Below are 19,449 nucleotides of genomic sequence, written 5' to 3'. Positions count from 1 at the left end.
GTGTGTGTGTGTGTGTGTCACAGGTGTAGACTCCTCCTGGCGTTTTGGTATTTCCTTTGAACTCCAGCTTCAAGATGGCTGCAGATATCAGCATGAAAGAATCTCCCCACGGGCGAACAGCAGCAGAGTAGGTGGATGGTCTGTAGCCGACCCCACGCTTCCTTCGCCTGCGATGTGGGCTCAATCATTCCCTTATTTATTTGTTATCAGATTACTGACAATGAGAAGTGCTTCCTTTGTCTCAGCTACATGGACCTCAGCTCAAATGAAAAAGAAAAGAAGAGAAACACAGGGCCTGTGAGTCATATTACTGTGAGCACAACAGAGATAAAATAATGAAGTGATATGATTTCATAAGGTATGATGTTGGTGACTAAATGACAAAGCATAACCCTTCAACAACACATAGTTTCACTGATTCTACATTACAGGACTCAATAATCGTCAGGCGTATACATCATAAGCTTCTCCCAACGTGACTGGTATTACTGAAGAAACCGATTTTAGAACTGCTTTAATGAATACCTCTCTGTATTATTTAATTAAACTTTTTAGTACGGCCCCCAATAAATGAATGACATCTTTTTTTTACTGACTTTACTTTAAAGATTAGATACAACAGTTGATATTCTTGAGTTTTCAAGTACAGTCAGTGTCCTTTCATTCAAGCACTCGTAGCCTCAAACACAATATCCGTGAAGTTGTGGAAAAGTCTTTATTTTCGTTTGCAGGCGTACTGTCATGTGTTTCACTGTGTGGAGTTGTTTTGCATTGAGTCCATTGACTAAGATTTGTTGAGTGTACTTTCATCTAATTGATAGTTTCCTAGAAACCATTGAAAGTATGTGCATAGGATATATCTTTGGTCTCTGTCATTTACATCTTCACATATTACCACAGTAACAAATACATTGAAATAATTGGGATATCAAATGGCGTTTGTTTTCAGCTTCCTATGATGTTTATTTTCGTGTTCATACTTGTATTTTGGGTTTCTACCACAACACGTTTACATGCTTTAATCTTCAAAAACCACGTTGTTTTTCTCATACTGCCAGCATTCTGTGTATGACACGCTCCGTTTTAGCGCCTGTCTCATTAAACACCCTCCTTTAAAAAAGCCCAGTCTGCTCTGATTGATCAGCGTTTCCAGGTCTTCCACATCCGCACTCTCAGGTTCGTCATTGCAGCCTGGGAATGACTTTCTACAGTACAGTTGTGACATACAGAAGTCCTACAGGCACGGTTTTGGTGCAATTTTCTGTGGATTGAGGGTTTTGATGCTTTCACAGTATGTTTACAGCACATCAACCTGCCTTTTGATTAAAAGGACACTTTACAATATAGGGGCTTTTATTTTTTCCAGAATCCCCAAAATATTATGGAAATCCTCCAAAAAATGGGAATCATTTTCCATCATTCCACTTTCTCCAGCATCACAGAGCTGTTACGGAGCATTTCTGAATGTTGACACTATTAACCTAAATTTCAACATCCAATCAGATCATCCAATCAGATCTTTCCATCAATTGCTTATTGGTGTCTTTGTAGGTACATATTTCCTCATTTTGTCCACAACACTTATATTTAGCTATTTCTTCACAATTTTTTGAAAGACGTTTTTAAGTATTTGTGTAAAGCCTCTCTCTCTTTATGTATACTTTAATTTTAAGATCATTTGTAGGTAGCAAACTTCTCAGCACAGGAGAGACACGAGCATGGGGCTTAACCCTTGTGTTGTCTTCCCATCAACCATTTTGTTTACACTATTATTGCATTTTCTGACATTTCTTTCACTCTTTCAATGTGCCTTTTCTGATGTTTTTTCCAAAGTTATTTGATGTTTCTAATCTTGACGTTTTCAGCTTATTTCAAAGGCCCATTTTTTGTGATAAAAAAAATGAAAATGGGTCAAATTTGACCCGAGGACAACATGAGGGTTAAAGCCTTTGAGCTCAACAAATTGTAGTATTCTTTACAACCACAAGGGGGTGGCATTCATCTATCACTGGTCGAGTTGTCCACATCCATCTGTATTTTGTTTTCTCTCTCAAGTCTCTATTTCCAAAGCAAAACAGAAACACTGCTACTAGTTTGTGTTATATTGTATAAACCAAAAAATAATGTATGTGCTATAGATCTGCTCGTTGTAAACTAAAGCTGTGAGTTTGCACAGAACTATATGTATAAGGTCAGTCCTTGCACAAAACATGTGGATTGTACTGCTTAAATGCCTTTTTTTCAGGTAAATGCATTGTGTTTTGATTTGGTGTGTGATTGTGTTTCCTATGAGCAGGACCTGCCTTTTACTCCCGAAATCATTACAGTCGATCACAGCACTGATTAAGAGCACTGGTGTCAAATGGTGAGTTAGAGATGATCATTCATGCTTTTATTTCCTCTCGCTTAGATTACTGTAACAGTCTTTTTACTTGTTTGAGCAAGAAGGAGCTTTACCGTCTCCAGGCTGTTCAGAACTCTGCTGCAAGGCTTTTAACTCACATTAAGAAAAGAGCACACATCACACCTGTTTTAGCAGCACTTCACTGGTTACCAGTCCAGTATAGAATTCAATTTAAAATCCTGGTTCTTACTTTTAGAGCCCTGCATGGTCAAGTTCCTTACTACATCTCTGAGTTGATTCAGCTTCATACTCCGATCCGTAGTCTGAGGTCATCAGGTCAGAGATTGTTAGTTGTTCCACACACTCATTTTAAATCCAGAGGGGATCGTTCATTCCAAGCAGTGGCACCTCGGCTGTGGAATGCATTGCCAACATTTTTACGGTGTATTAATTCTTTTGATTCTTTTAAAAAGCAACTCAAGACGCTGCTGTTCAAACAGGCTTTTAGTTAGACGGGGGTTTTTTATGTTTTTTTTTATGGTTTTGTTTTTATGTTTTCCATTGTTTTTAAGTGTCTATTGCATTATATTGTACTCATTTTACTGTGAAGCACTTTGTGATTTTTATCTGTGAAAGGTGCTATATAAATAAATCTTACTTACTTACTTACTTACAAATCTCTGTGGTAGCCTACTACTGGTGAGAATGACAGACACACAACAATAGTGTAAATAGCATAATAATATGCTCATCATACCATGTGGTATTATGCAGATGAACTCAGTACATGCCTGGGCAGCTCTAGTGAGAACTTGAATGGGGAGGATTAGGACCAGATGTTCATTGGGACTCAGTGGCCAGCCAATAGGGAGGAGGGCCGTTTGGTCTGTGGGAGGAGCTCAGGCTCTCCTCTAAACTCCAGATTTATTCTAACAGGTAGTTTAAAAACCAAACAGGTCCCCAGCAGCAGCAGTAGCAGCAGTAGCAGAAAGAGTAACTAACGAAGCCTGAGCAAAGGAAGTTTCTTCAACAGCATCTTATTTCTGGATATGCCCGGACGCCCCTCTCCAGCATGCTGAGCAGAAAGGGGTCTAGTGCAGGGATGATGACCGCTGCCGCAGCGGGAATAGACCGCAGCAGGGTCGGGGAGAGGCTGCAGGCTGCTCTGGCCGGGCTGCAGGAGCTGCATCTGCTGAAGGACAGGCAGAGCGACATGGTGAGCTGGGCGCTGCGCATGGACCGAGAGGAGCCGCCCGCTGCTGTCCACGCAGGCCCGGAGACTCCCCGGATGATGGGGGCTGAGGAACAGCGGCTGGAGGCGACCCTGACAACCCTGAAGCAACAGCTGGTAGGAAGCCCTTTCTATCAAAAGCCATAAAACAGAATCATTAAAATACCTTTCTTGAGACATTATGTGCATGCACTATAACAGATGTAGGCTACCTTTATTATAGATTTCATTTATTACGATGGGACTAACGCTCTCGTTCCCTTGTTTTAATTGTCCTTGGAATAAAGTCGTCCGTTTGAATATTGTAGTCAGCTGATGCTCATGTGCATTCCGTCTTCAATTATTAGCAGACACACTTTCATGCTCTCAGCTGGGGGTAGGAAGTAGGATGGGTGTCGTAAATCAAGGTTCACCGCAGGACCAAGAGGACTTTGAGTTGTGTGTGTGCGCGCACGCAGTGCACGTGCAGACTGCAGGGGGGCAAACTTCAATCATTAACCACTAATGCCAGGGAATATAAAAAAAAATGATAAATTGTTTTTTTTAAAGGTGGTTCATTTGCTGGGAATGACAGTCAGACATGAGAGGCCTCTGAGTGTTAGAGACAGCTGGCTGTGTGGAGTTTTCCATGACAAGCTTTTTCCATGTAGGCTGCTATTATAACAGTTTACAGGGATTACGGTGTATGCTTGACTTTTAGTAGAACTGGGCCAAAAGCTTGGAAAGACCCATTGTAAAGTTCTGTGGCAACACATGTTTTAAATTGTGTTGCACAATGGAGCTACTGCAGACTCTCAACACCCCCATTTTCTTTTAAAAACACCACAGCTAAATATACAGACCTAATGGCAAAAAAACACTTTCCAAGAACTCTTTTTTGTGCCACAGTTTCAATAGAAGTTAACCAAACCAACTCAGTTTTACAAGAAAAAGAAACATGAATTAAATGATGAATTTTGCAGGCAGTGACCTCCAGACCTCATTTTAAGAGCCACTGTAACAGTAAATGCCCAGCCTGAGCTGCAAAGCAAACAGTCCTTCATCCCAACCCCCAAACTTTCCTCCTATTAGTTTACACAATGGCCAGGACCTCGCTGTGGGGGAGAAATGAGTTACCCACCACTGCTTCTTCCATGCTCCCCCATGTCCTGCTGGGGTTAATCATCAGCCACAGCTGAGTCACCTTTGTTTTTCTGATGGCTGTATTAGAGCATCTTTTATCTGAACAACGGGCACCGTCTTATTGTAATTAAAGCATTTGTTAACCATCGTCCTGGGTTTTCTGTTGAATTATCACCTGTACAAAGATTCCATTTTTTGTGTAATTGTATTCTGTAAATGTGTATAAGAGAAGAGATTTATTGCATAATCTTGAACTCCCTCCTTTCCTTAGATAACGGAATAAGACTTGGCCTTTGGTTCAGGTTGTATTACACATATTTCCAAGGGTGTGGACTAAAATGTTATTTGTTGTCTGTTTTACAGTCTCGTCTTCGGAAACAGGATGTAGGCCTAAAGACTCACTTGCAGCAGCTGGATCAACAGATCAGTGAGTTGAAGCTGGATGTGAGCAAGGCCTCCACAGAGCAGTTGGAGAGTGACAGCAGGCCAAGTTCAGGTGTGTAGGCAAAACATTTGCACAAACAGCCCTGCAGTTGTACATATTTGGTGGATATCAAGCATCAACCAAAGCTTCCAATCGCACGATACAAGAAAATACTCATGCGCATAATTGTTCCTTCTCTCTCCAGGCTTCTATGAGCTCAGCGATGGCGGCTCTTGCTCACTGTCCAACTCCTGCACCTCTGTGTACAGCGAGTGCCTGTCATCCTCCCAGACAAGCCTTCTCCTCCTTCCCACGAGCCCTGCTAATTCCCACATCAGCCCGCCATCACACGTATGTCGCCGGCGTTCCGCTGACGAGAGCACTACCCAGCCCAACCCGCCGCGGGCCACGGGCTTCCACCTGGGCAGCAGCAGGATCCGAGCGAGCAGCGAAAAGGCACGGCCAAGACCTGTGTCAACAGGTAACCAAATCTCTCAATCTCTAATTTCAGACTCTTGGCTTTAAGTCTGTGATGTTGTCATGGGGACCTTGCAACTGTTGTTACAACATGTATTTTGCATAATACCATGTTATTTTTCAGTGGATTAGGATTTGAAAGGTTAATCAGTATTTTATGTTGTATTTGTTTTAATCAGGTGATCTTGATAAGATGATGGCTCAAGGACCAATCTACTGCAAATCTGTTGATGCAAAGAAACCCTCAATGTGCTCAAACCTGAAGACCACCACAGTGGATCCCAAGTTCCACAGCAACCTGGTGTCCCGCAGCGGGATGGAGGTGTACCACTACCCCAGCCCCCTGCACGCTGTGGCTCTCCAGAGCCCAATCTTTTTCCATGGTGGCGATCCAGCCACACCTGGACTTCTAGAGGGACAAGGACCCCCTACGAACGGTGACACCCTCCAAAGAGCACAAATGGGCTATGAGACCAAGACTCTGGGTTACATTGACAAGCTCCTCCTGCGCAGCTTGAACAAAATCCAGAGTGAAACGAGCACAGAGACTCTGCAGAAACACAGCGACAATCCCAGCAGGCCTACTACTGAACTTTTAACTGTGTTTTCTCACGGGTCTCAGAAAGAGGTGTCTGTGCTGCAGCCTCTTCCAGCCCAGACCACAAACATTATCCCACTTGATAGCGACCCAAAGAGACACTGCATGACATTCTCCAGCCAAGAGCAAGCAGATAACAAAACCCACAATCAGTCAGTGAGAGCCCCAGAGGTTTCACACCTATACTCCTATCCTGCTGCCATGAGGGAGTACAGCTCTGATGAGGTCTCCACTTTATCCATGAGAAAGAATGATAAAGGTGAATATGCTAGTGAGGCAAAAGGCAATTCAAATACTATATGTGGGAATCATCCAGAGTCAATGCCACAAGAAAAGAAGAGCAATAGGCAAAGATCGGTGATGGCCCACAGCTCCAGCACAGAGGAGAGTCAAAGCGTTGAGGTTCATGCTGGTCACAGAGCTTCCCCAGAGTTTGTTCATGCCAAATTTGTCCCTGCTGAATCTCAGAGGGTCAAAGTGAGACAGGCAGACCGTAAAACCAAAGCCGTGAAACTGAGAAGAAAAAGCAGCGAGAAACCTCGAGCAATGAGGCAGCAACAAGGCTACTCCTCGGGGGAAAGGACCAGAGAGGCTAGTGGCGGACCCAAGGGGGAACAGAGAAGATCGGGAAAAGTGATCCAGAAATGTACCACCTGTCACACAGAGGAGCGCAGACAGGGCTCAGGCTCAGACTCCAGCCACTGTAGCCCTGGACTCATGTACACCCACAAGGCCCATCCCAAGCCACATCCCATCCCTGTTGTTACGAAGTCAAGCAAAAGCCGCAGACTGCAGTGCCTGGAGTATGAGCAGCCTGTAGAGCAGAGGAAAAGAAGGGAGGGGGCTCCCAAATGGCCGTCCGATGTGGAGATGTTCCAGGTCTCATGTGCTCAGCGTCAGAGGTCCAAAGAGCGCCATGTTCAGGCACCAGGGAGCATGCAGTTGGTCCGCAGTATGAGTGCCAAGTCAGGCCAGTGGATAGGACCTCCTCGCTCCTTCCAATCCTCCATGTCCTCCAACTCTTTCTTACAAAATCTAAATGCCAGATACCCTCCAGCAGCCTTCCACATGTCCAGCAACTACCCACCCAGATGTGAGTCTGAGTACTCGGCTGAATGCGCCTCACTGTTTCACTCCACCATTGCTGAAAGCAGCGAGGGGGAGATGAGTGATAACACCACCAACCGCTTCGGAGACAGTGAGTCCAGCCAGAGCTTCCAGTCCTTCTCGGACTCTGACAGCAGCCTTTCCCTGGACGAGGAGGACCAGGTGGACAGCCAAGAGGAGAGAGGGTTAGTGTGGGCTCAGGCCGCTCTGGGGCCCACCGCAGCTGGACAGCCCCTTCAGCAGCTCCCACGCCCCGAGCCGTCAGCCTGCCGCATCAAAGCTTCCCGAGCCCTGAAGAAAAAGATTCGTCGATTCCAGCCGGCCTCCCTTAAGGTCATGACCCTTGTGTAGCAAAGTTCCCCCTGGGCAGAGTGTGAACTGTAGGGAAAACACAGAGAGCTGTGGTCTTGGAGCTCAACCCCCCCTAATCATCACTGAAAAGCAGCAATTAAACTGGACTGCATCTGTGCACTGATTGTTTTGTTAAACTTACAGAAAATGGCAAGAATTTACAATGGTTGAACCTGAAACTGTAAAAATGGCGCATGGTACTAAAGCATGTATAACCCATTTATTACACTAACACTTAATTTGTAAATATTTATGCTGTTATTAAAGTTTATCATAGCATGTGGCTGTATTTGGCAATTTCATGGACATTTTTTGTCATATAATTGTATGTACCTGAGAAATAAAAACAATCTTTTTACATTTTCTATTGCAAATAACTATTAATTTTCTCTTCATTTTTCTCATTGATTATAACTATCCATACCTGTCTTATTAGAATAAACATATTTGATATATATTGGGATGTATTCTTCACTTTTATTCCATCTTTAGACAGCTAACGACATCATGGTCCATAAGCTGATTAACGAGCTCTGGTATTAATATCATCCAACTTTTCTTCATCAGTAGTAGTCATGTTTCCATGTAATTGTCAAACAAATTTTAAGCAAACTTTAAAAATGTCACAAAAAAGAAAATGCAAATTAGAAGCATTTTCATCAACTGGTTTAAAGCAAACAAAATAGACTACGCAAAGTGTAGTTTCGTCACAAGTTGATGTTACGCATGGTTGTTGATTGTAAATTAGTCAATACCCTTGACATTGCTCGCAGGAAATTCCGCCGGATGCATGTATTTTCCATTTACTTCCGCTTTCTTTGTGTTGGAATTTTAAATATTGGGTGGATTTATGAGGACTATTGTTGACTGCTCCTCAGATCTGTGCAGGGTAAACTTACACAGCTAGCTAGACTATCTGTCCAATCTGAGTTTTCTCTCATACGACGTGATGATTCTGATTGGTTTAAAGAAATGCCATTAATTATAGCACGTTTTCCTCCCATCCCCGAATGCTTTGTGGAGTAGCCAGATCCTCCTTCAGCGGGCTTTGGAGGAGGGTCTGGCAAAGTGAGACTAATTGCAAATCGTCTTGCTAAATCAAAGTGTTGAGAAGCTAAATTATTTAGTTAAATGGAGAGAGGTAGTGTTGTATAAACTGGCCACCTGTGCAGAATACGGGGTTGTGGCAGAGACATTTAGGGTCAGTGAGACAACCGTTGACCGCTGTGTATATGCGGTGTGCAGGGCCAGACAATTCAAGCTGTTGAACCAATTAGTCCATTTACTCCTCTACGCACCCTGTGCCACAAGTGTACGGCACCCTGGATGGGACCCATATCCCAATCCTTCCCCCATCCAATGGATACAGGGACCACAGTTATGAGTTACATGGTCGCTACGTCCAAACTTATTTGGCAAAGTTGTTTCCATCTCCCATTTTGAGCATTAACTCTTTTTTTCGAAAAAGAGAAAACCATTTTAAGCGAGTGTAAAAACGCAAGTTTTTTTGAATTTTGCCATTTCGATCAACATTTTCTATTGGGATTCTACAACATTCGCATACACATACATTAATGGAGACATGAATAGTGAGTACACAATGTTTGCAAAAAGAATCTCATTTGTAGACCCTCATTTTCTGGTCAGACATGTTGAAAAAAATCTCCACTTAATCCCCACAGACGTCCCGCTGTGGCTGACCAATTTAGCACAGATAGTGCTAACAGCTCCTTATCTGGTTTCCTGCCCAGCTGTTGGTTTAATAAGTCGCGTCTTCAACAATCAACCCAGACAGTTTTGTTTAATTAAAGGGTGTAACTCACCAGTCTCAGACATTTAAATTTAAGTAAACACAGTTGCACTGAAGTATTAAAACACACAGTCACACTCCTACAATTCCACAAATAGACATTGAGATGATGGGTAGCAGAAGCTCAGGTTTCTAAAAAGAGACCTGTGATTTTAAAACAGTTGGTGCATATGGCAAGGGGCACATGGGATTTAGAAGGAATGACAGATGATAAGAGGCTCCTCATTTCTGAGCTGTCATGAGGAGATTAAACAGTGGGCAGCTGCACAGAGTTGCCCAATAATCTCATTTCCAAAATCTGCCTCGGTATCTTTCCATTAAAATTCTTTCAAAGACGGGGTGAGCAGAAGGGCACTCGGGGAAGGTAAGTAGTCCAGTGACTGGCCTTCCACACATCCACACTCTCTCCCGTGGTCATACATAATAATGTTCTCTCCCATTAAAAAGCCACTGTGACCTTTAAGTTCTCAAAATAAGAAGCTTATAGGGCTGGCAAACATTTTCAGCATTTCATCAAATTTTACTTTGAAGTTTTGTTCCGTGCCGATTTAATCACTGTGGAGACCATTATTTTTAACACTCCTTCATTTAGTCATTCGCTCTCCTTTAACTAGAAATGTTCAGTTCGACATCAAACAAGAAAAGGCATCTTTCAGTAAAGGGCATGTGTTAATTCGGTTGCACTCTTTTCTCTATTCATCGAACACAATGCAGGTCTAAAGGGGACCAACTCCACACATAGCATTTTTAGGTTAGGAGACGTTGCTACAATTGAATCAACCTATTAGGATTTGTACATCCAGCTGACCTGTGTTCTCTCTGAAAGAGCGTCGGTGGGATTAGCGCTGCTGTTTTCAACCTGGCTCAGAGGGAGCATGACAGGCGCTGGACTTGTCTTTGATGTTGAGTGTAGCGGGACCGTGTCGGCTTGACCGTGTGTGTTTGCTGACCCTTCCATCTGTAGAAGACACGTCTCCCCACAATAGAAAGGTCAGGGGCCTTTTTGTACCCTCGCTGTCTCTGAGGTTGTCTTTTTTTGTGTTCAACATGTCTGTCATTCACTTCCTTTGGACTCATTGTTTGAGTCTGTTGTAAGAAGGTGAGTTCACATGTCTACTGCAGGTCCCCTGCTAAAGTCAGTTCTTTTAATATAAATGCATTACTTTTTGCAGGATCAGTACCTTAACAACCACATAATTGCATGAAGCTAATTCGGCAAGGGAATAAAACGTCTCTAGGGTTGGAATCGGAAGCGGCAAGTTGTGCAGCAGGTGTACAGGTGCACAACTGCAAAAAGGATTTGGTCATGACATTTTATAGGGTATTTAATTAAGTGCAGAGGGGGCGTCACTGAACCTCCTCCCTATGGATGGCTGTCAAGTCATACTGAAGGGCTACAGATGTCATGTGGGATCTCATTACACAGAAGTGCTCTGACTTTAACCTCATACACACATGGGCGAACGGTCACGTCACATCAACATCAAACATTTTCAGCCGACCCCACACCTGCCGATAAAAGGTGTCAACTGAGATCTTTTAACCGTGACAAAGACAGAGCTGTGATGACTTTTTCACATGGCTAAAGATCCATGAATACAGTTGTATTTTACATAAACTTTTAGGCAAGGCAAGGCAAGGCAGCTTTATTTGTATAGCACATTTCAGCAACAAGGCAATTCAAAGTGCTTTACACAAAATCAGTTAAACAGATAAAACACAAGTAAAAACAGTTAAAAATCACAAGCATTAAAAACCGGTAAAACACATGAATAGACAGTTAAAAACAAAGAGAAACATAAAACACAAGAATAAAATTTACAGTGCAGCATAAGAAATTTAAAGAAATGATTAGTCATTTAAAGAAAGGCAGCATCAAATAGAAAGGTCTTCAGCCTTGATTTAAAAGAACTGAGAGTAGCAGCGGATCTACAGGTTTCTGGGAGTTTATTCCAGATATGAGGAGCATAGAAACTGAAAGCTGCTTCACCCTGTTTAGTTCTGACTCTGGGGACAGAAAGCAGACCTGTCCCAGATGACCTGAGAGGTCTGGGTGGTTCATAGTGTAGTAGCAGATCAGCAATATATTTTGGACCTAAACCGTTAAGTGATTTATAAACTAGCAAGAGTACTTTGAAATCAATTCTTTGAGACACAGGAAGCCAGTGTAAAGACTTCAGAACTGGAGTGATGTGATCCAGTCTCTTGGTCTTAGTGAGGACTCGAGCAGCAGCGTTCTGAATCAGCTGCAGCTGTCTGATTGATTTTTTAGGGAGACCTGTAAAGACCCCGTTACAGTAGTCAAGTCTACTGAAGATAAAGGCATGGACAAGTTTTTCCAAATCCTGTTGACACATAAGTCCTTTAACCCTTGATATATTCTTAAGGTGATAGTAGGCTGACTTTGTAATTGTCTTAATGTGGCTGTTAAAGTTCAGGTCTGAGTCCATGACTACACCAAGATTTCTGGCTTTGTCTGTTGTTTTTAACATTGTTGTTTGAAGCTGAGCGCAGACTTTTAATCGTTCCTCTCTTGCTCCAAAAACAACCACCTCAGTTTTTCCTTCATTTAATTTCAGAAAGTTCTTTTACCTTAGTCGGGATAGAAAAAAGGGAAATGTAATGTAGTGTATCCAAGCAGTAAAGGTAGTGAAAGAGCATGCAAAATTTAAAATAATTGATTATTGACTTCACACTAACACACAGCTCTCCTCACATGTTCATTCTAAAGCTGTCTGCAGCAGAACATGCTTGTCAACGTCCGGTGAGATATAAATAGGTGGACGTGTCATGCCAAACCACTCTGAGTACTGAGACAGGTAAACACTGAGGTGATGCAGAGAACACATGGCTCTGAGCCGCTTTGGACATTGATCTTATTTCACACCAGGTCACTGTACTCCTCTTTTCTTCAGCTAACACGCATCTCATTTGATTGATTCCAATTCTGTTCTCCATAGTCAAAAGTAATCTAAAAAAAAAACATTGATCAAAAAATGTATCCTTATATTAAATCCAGCACTGTCAAGTAGATCGATCAATACCGTGGCATCTGTAAAACAAGGAAAACATTGCAAAGAAATGCAAGAAAGAGAAAAGGGAGTTAAAATAACAAAGGGTGTGCCGCAGACAGGTGTTAATTAAACTTTGACTTGCTTCACATTAGGTCACAGTTAGAGAAGGGTTCTCTTCTTACGTGTGCATGACTAATCCCAAAACCCAACACGCACCAGCCCTTCCCAGTCTGTCTCCACGCTCAAAACACATAATACCCCGTCAAGCCGTCTCTGTTTTCTCTCTTCTTCATTGTCAATCTGTTGCAGCATGCATTCCTCTGATTTTTCCATTTACGTTAAAAGAACTGCTGCTTATGTTGTGGTACAGTTTCTTGTCTGTGCATCTTTACCCTGTACTCTTAAATATTTTCCACTGGATGTTCCTGAGGCGGTGTTGCTTCCCTGATGTGAAAACTGGAGAGAGGGTGCTGGGCCTTGGATACAAGATGTGGATTTACTATGTTGACAAGTGGGAGCTCAGAAACTCATTACCACCCCGATGAGAGGAGCTTTCCACTCCTACCCACAATGCACCCCTGGAAACACAGAGGAGGTTATGCTTTTCCGGGTTGCTGTGAAGCAAGAAGGATTTTCTTTAGTTTGACATGCTAAATATCCGGCACCAAATCAGATATACTCAAGGAAACATATGAAGTTGAAGACAGATTCAGTATTAGTAAAAAAAACAGAATCCAAACAGCAGCTAAAGACTATTTTTGTGAACTGTAGGTTCTACGTTGCAAAGTGTATTGGCCATGAGACTGTGTTGCAGCCTGTTGTTGATAGTGAAACAACTGAAATCTGCCCAGCTTCTCTGCGGCCCTTTGCATGGGGGATGGGCTCTATAGTGTGTGAGGTGGCTTTTGTCCCTTTGCTTACTGTACATATGAATGGGGCTGGACCGGAATGTCCAACCTCATGAATGTCAATTGTCTGAAGCTTGAGTTAAGGAGCAGGCTTCTCTGGTTGTGTTGAAGAGGACAATAGAGATAGAGAACGGCGGGATGAGAGAGAAAACGAGGGGAACGAGCAGGAAGAGATGAGCACAATTAAAATAGCTGGGAGCTTTTAATACACTGTGCGGATCTTTTGTCTGAAACTTGCCTCACGAAGAGATGAGCTACCGGAGGACAAGTGTGAAAGATCAAGAGCAATAGATACAGAGCATGAAAATGAGACGAATGGAGAAGAAAGGTACAGGGAGATGCATGATGTTCGGCTTAGCTGGCCTTTCCTCAACCACCACCTGCCCCTCTTTAAGCACATCCTGTCATTTAATACCTAATCCCTTCATTCACTCCAGTGTGTTTACTAACCATTGTCTCAACTCTCTTCAAGCTGTGGTCAAGAGGTGGTTCAAAAGTTCGCGGTGTATGGGGAGCACGCACTCACGGTGACAGAGGGCATTGTGAAGTAGTCCGCTCCTGCCAAGCAATTGTCTGAAACGGAGAGAAATCCCTGTGCATGCACGTGAAGGAGTGTTTGGCCTCTAGCTTTTGAGGCTAACATCAGTTACTTTATTTGACATGATCAAACCAGTATTAGGGGACAGACAATTAGACCACAGTGCTCTTTAACATGCCATGTCTTACCAATACATGCCATATAAAGATAGAGATATGTATTTTAATCCACTGGCACATTTCTCATTCCTATTGTAAATCCTAACATTGGCAAGGCTACAGTAATCTGCTCACAATGACAACACCAAACTAAAATGACAAAGTTTAGGGCTGGGCGACATGGCTTCCCATTTTGTCTTCCCCGTCGACCATGATGCAACTTTTTGTTTTTCTGAGTCAAAATGTTCCGACGTTTTGGTAATCTTTTTCAACACTTTTTTTTAAGTTTCTGTCAATAATTTTCTTTGCTGTTTTGACTTTTTTTTTTTAAGCTTTTCCCAATTTTTCCTGACATTTTTGAATATTATCTTGCCATTTTTGTCATTTTGTCCAAGTTTTATGTCACTTTATCCAACACTTTTGTCACTTTTTCCGATGTTTTTGTCATTTTTTTCGATGTTTTTGTCATTTTTTTCTTACGTTTTTGACCATTTTTTCCTACGGGTTTCAACGTTCTATTATTAATTTTTCTTTATGGGCTATAAAATTTAATAAAACACCCAAATCCAACAAAAGTGGTGAACTGATCATTATTTAAGTTGTGAAGAGTGTTGTAGTGAACCATCCACCTTGTTGTTTTTTTACAATTTGGTTGAAAGAAACACAAATTTCTGATATAGAAGCTTGTTTAAATTTGGGTCAGATTTGATCTGAGGACAACAGGAGGGTTAAGGCCTAGATAGCAATAAACATTACGAAATAGCATATTTTCTGGCAATTCAATAAAAAAACATTTAAAATGAAATATACATGATTTACATTGATAAACATTGTCGACATTGCGAAAGAAACCACATAGAGAAACACGTTGGATATTTTATATTTTTGATGATATATGCCGTCGTATTGCCCAGCCTTTTTTAGTAGGTCTTTAGTTTATGTTTTCTTAGTTTAGTGTTGACATTTGCTAAAAGGCAGTTACTGCAAAGCACATCTGAGGCTGATGAAAGTGCTAAATGAAAAGCCAGGGGATCATCCTGAGGCTAATGCATAGCTTGCATGCCTATAAAGTTTTCTTATCGTTGGATAATAAAGTAGAGAGAGCAGAAAACGTGAGGCACACGTGCTCTCTCAGCTAAAAACAGTTGAGCCACAAGATTAGACGAGCGGGATCTGAAACAATAACAGTAGTAATCCAGTAATCCTCAAAATGTGTGAATTTACTCTCATTTGGCTGAAACATGTTGCTGCTACTTGAGTCTCAAAGTTGATCAAAACAGCCGTCGCTTACAAGAAGCTTTTTTGCTTGAGTAGGCAAAAATAATGACTCCACAATCTCCCTGTAGCGCACTGGGATTCTAAGTGTGCAGTTTTCAAAGGAAGGCATGACCTCATGAAGCACAGTGGCCAAGTTTATCTGTGAAGGAATTGCAGATGAATACATGGTGTTTCCCCTTTTATCAGTCCCAGTGTCTCTGTGAGGATGTCCTGGCTGTTTTATGAGCAGGATGTCCTGTTTAAGTTCAGAGGGCTGCCTCTCTTTGTCAAGCCTCAGGCTCTTAACAACTCAACTGAACTGCCCCAGCCCAACATATCCTCAGAGAGCTTTAACTATCTTGCTTTATCTTGATTTTTTTTTTCTACTGTGGGGTTTGTCAACTGGCTCACTAACAAAGTGTGTGTGTGTGTGTGTGTGTGTGTGTGTGTGTGTGTGTGTGTGTGTGTGTGTGTGTGTGTGTGTGTGGGCGCGTGAGTTCTGAAGAGGGACATCAAAAGAGCGGGGAGAATGACAGCTGGTCCTCCTCTTGGTCTTCCTTAGTCAGGCCCCCTGATAAGATCAGAGTGACAGGAGAACATGGGACCCAACAGGTACCTCCTCCCCCCGTCCCAGCACCCTCCTTGCTGCTCCCATATGGCTACTAAGAAGTCCCTCACCTACCAACATTTCAATTCCCTTTTGTCTCTTCAGAGATTTTTTTCACCTCCTAGAAGTTGACTGTCAACATTTCTAATGAAATCATGTCTTTAATTTCTTCACCTATAAAGCTACGTGACAATTTTATTTTATTTTCCGGTTTATCACCGCCACACTATTTGTCTGACCTTCATGTGTGACTGCTTTCTGTCTACAAGATGCCATAAACCCGTTGGGAGTGTGTTCACAATGACCACTTGGAAGCTGAGTCTTCCTACAGCTCCAAGCCTAATGGACTCTACTCTAACACCTATAAAACATGTTTTAGACGTTAGACAAAGACTTCCACTTGTCTATTGCATGTGCTCCAGTTAAAGACAGGCTCAGCTGGCATGTCTGAATGGGTCAATATTCTATTAATTTTATGAGTGCGAAACTGTTAAACTCACAGTTTTATGGCCCCCTGTGCTCCTCTTTCCCTTCCATGGTTTCCTTTTTTAAATTCTGTTTTTAATTGCTTCTTTGTCATGTAGAGAAAAAACACGATGAGTTGCGAAATGATGATCTAAATTAAAATGAAGGAAATCTTTTTTTCCAAAGCATGGCAGACCATCCAATTAAGTTCTATTCAGCTGGGGGGAAATTGCTTGTCATGGGGCAAACTGCAGCATTTCCTTGGGGTCAGTAGTTTGCTATTAGGTCTGTTTGCCATTGTCTCCCAGGTATAGTTAGTGGTTAGCTTGCACTCCCCCATCTGGGACAGGTCCCAGCCTGCAGGTGCAGTGGAAAAGATCCAACAGTGAGAAATTGTGTAAGATAATAAGGCTCTTTCTTCAACACACCCTGACTCAGAATTATAGTACAGTATTATCTCGTTTCTATCCTCTTTTTTTTGCTTAAAGTCACTATTTCATAGATGTTGTTTTTTTATTTTGTTTGGCATGTCAAGGCAAAAAGCAAAGAAACACAGAGCCGGCAAATGTAATGTCAGCCAGCTCCTCAACCACATTGTGAGACACCCTGAGGTCCTATTTCTGCACAGGGGTCAGGGGTCATGCAGGGAACAGACCAAGCCTCCATGCTGTATGAAATCTCTGTACTCATAGCAAACACAATGAGGGCAGACGGGTTCAAACAGCTGTCCCCATCAGACTAACCACTACCAGTTTAGTTTATCATAATTAGTTTAAAAGCATGCATGGCTTTTACAACATGCATGATTCAACACATGACAATACATATTGGCATGCATGCAAATCAAGTCGTTGTCATTGTCAGGGGAGGACCATTTACACCAAAATATTTAGTTATACAGTATGTCATGTGAAACTTGATAATTACAAGCTGAAAGGGAGCAAAAGTCAGTTGTGTATGTTATACTGATGAATGGGCCTTTGAAACATGACACAAAGGCAACTGATGGGGGAGGGCTGGATTTAAGCTTTTGTACTAGGCTATTAGGGAAAGTTGAAGGCGATCTTGTTGTGAGCAGGGGTAAAAGGTATTGCAGGGGTGAGAGGTATAGCAAAGGCTTTTTTCCTAGTGGAAGGCAATGCAAAATACTATTTCTTCATTATTTATGTTGATTCTGAATGGGTAGGCAGTGTGTTTTCACAGTGGTGCCTAAACGCAACATATGGCAAGCCTTCCTTTATCTGCTCCGGGCTGTTAGCACCGCAGCTTCCTGGCATAAATATGTTAAAAGGGTGGCAACTGAACTTCCCTTTACGGCTCTAAGATCAACATTAACACCTGACAGTGAATGTGCTCCTAGGTAAACCAAGATTAGTATTTTGATCTCTGTTTTTCTGGTGACAAAGATGAAGGGACTTTGGAAGAAACACAAGCTGGTCATGGCTAATGTTTCATCATGTTAACAGCAGAGAAGTGGATAAATCTTCAAAATCTGGACCGCAGTTCTGTGAAAAGTCCCCCCAGAGGCCTTGATGATGACATGGGGATGATGTGTTTATATGTGGTGTGTACCGAGGCAGTAAATCACCACAAGCCTGCAGTGTAGGGGAGGATGACAGTCTATCTGGGGCCCCATGTGTTTTTAGAGAGAAGGGGGCTAGTTTGGGGGTAAACTCTCTCACTTTGACAGAGGTTGACCTAGCAGGTTTGACCCCAGAGTTCCTTTGAACAAGACAACCCAGGGTGACACTCTAGGCCAGTTTGTTAAGGGATTTGCACATGAAGGACAGAGGATTTTGAAGCTCTCAGAAGAGGACTGCAACTAAGATACCCATCTGCCATTTGTCATACATTCAAATAAAAATCATATATATATATATATATATGTATATATCCAATGGTTTCCAACCTAAGTACGACAACAACACTCACAACAACCAAGTGGGAAACTGATCTGGTCATCTCTCCCAACCTTGAATACTGATAGCAAATTTGTGAGAATACCTTTTCCATGAGCGCTAACACAAACCTGCAGCTTATGCAACATAAAGTCATTCACTGAACTCACATCACCCAAAGTAAAATGTTCAAAATGGGCCTAGCCAACACAAGTACATGTACACAAAAAGCACTTCAGGAAGGACAGACGATTATCTGCAAGCCATGTGGCTCTGTCAACCAGATCCCTCTTTCTGGATCACAGTCACTGAGACTGAGTCCACCACCCTGAGCCATAGAATCCCATCATCTCCAATAATCGGTCTCCTTGGTGACATCTCCGAAGTCCACATTCTTGCAAAAATTTAGGAATGCTTTCTCATTTCTCCAGCTGTCGCTAAGAAAGTAGTCCTCCAAAACTGGAAATCAAAGACATCTTGCCACATCAATCACTGGAAAAAATTAATCTCAGACTACACTTCAATGGAAAAACACAATGCACACAGAAGGAAGCAAAAGTCAGCCTTTGAAGACACCTGGTCCCCTGTTTCTAACGTTCCTAAATTCAACAAAAACATGCAAACCTCCCTCCTCCATTCTGCTCTGCAACCCCCCCCCCCCGCCCTCCCTTTTGTTATTTTTTATTTTTTTTGCCTCTGCAGTCACCGCTTTATTCATACACATACACTGCACTCATGCATAACATGTTCGCCAACTCCTTTCAACACACTAACCGTGACCACCCAATGTAAAATTACAGATCCGATCTATCACTAATAATACGTCCTTGTGTTTGTCAACTGTCCTGTCCAGTCTCGTCTTGTCAGTTCTGATATCTGATATCGTTGTGTCTGACTTCCCTCTGCTCTGTCTGTTAAGTTGTGTTGCATTTTATGTGTTACACTCCATACATGGTGTTTTAATCCCCCTTGCCCTTATTTGGATCTAGGTTCTCACTAAAACAGGACGAATGGTTATGGTCTGAATGTAACATATTGTGTATATACAAATGTATTGCTACATTACAATAAAGTTGTCCTCCAAAGAGAGGGGGGCCAAAAAGAAAAAGTAGAAACAGATGAGGTTCACATACTGGTATT

At 42.3% G+C, this 19,449-nt stretch overlaps 1 protein-coding gene across 1 annotated transcript; it reads left to right on the top strand.

Moving 5' to 3' along the window:
- The first annotated feature begins 3,416 nt into the window (after positions 1–3,416).
- Positions 3,417–8,111, top strand: dact2 (dishevelled-binding antagonist of beta-catenin 2). The gene is made up of 4 exons (XM_032524211.1): positions 3,417–3,692; positions 5,061–5,193; positions 5,327–5,602; positions 5,778–8,111. The coding sequence occupies exons 1-4, from the start codon at positions 3,417–3,419 to the stop codon at positions 7,652–7,654; spliced, it is 2,562 nt and encodes an 853-aa protein (XP_032380102.1). The 3' UTR covers positions 7,655–8,111.
- Positions 8,112–19,449: the final 11,338 nt, after the last annotated feature.

The sequence above is a fragment of the Etheostoma spectabile genome, chromosome 8 (assembly GCF_008692095.1).
Source record: "Etheostoma spectabile isolate EspeVRDwgs_2016 chromosome 8, UIUC_Espe_1.0, whole genome shotgun sequence".
Classification (NCBI taxonomy): domain Eukaryota; kingdom Metazoa; phylum Chordata; class Actinopteri; order Perciformes; family Percidae; genus Etheostoma; species Etheostoma spectabile.
The sequence above is the reverse complement of the archived record's forward strand: the minus strand, read 5'-3'. Positions and strand labels throughout refer to the sequence as shown.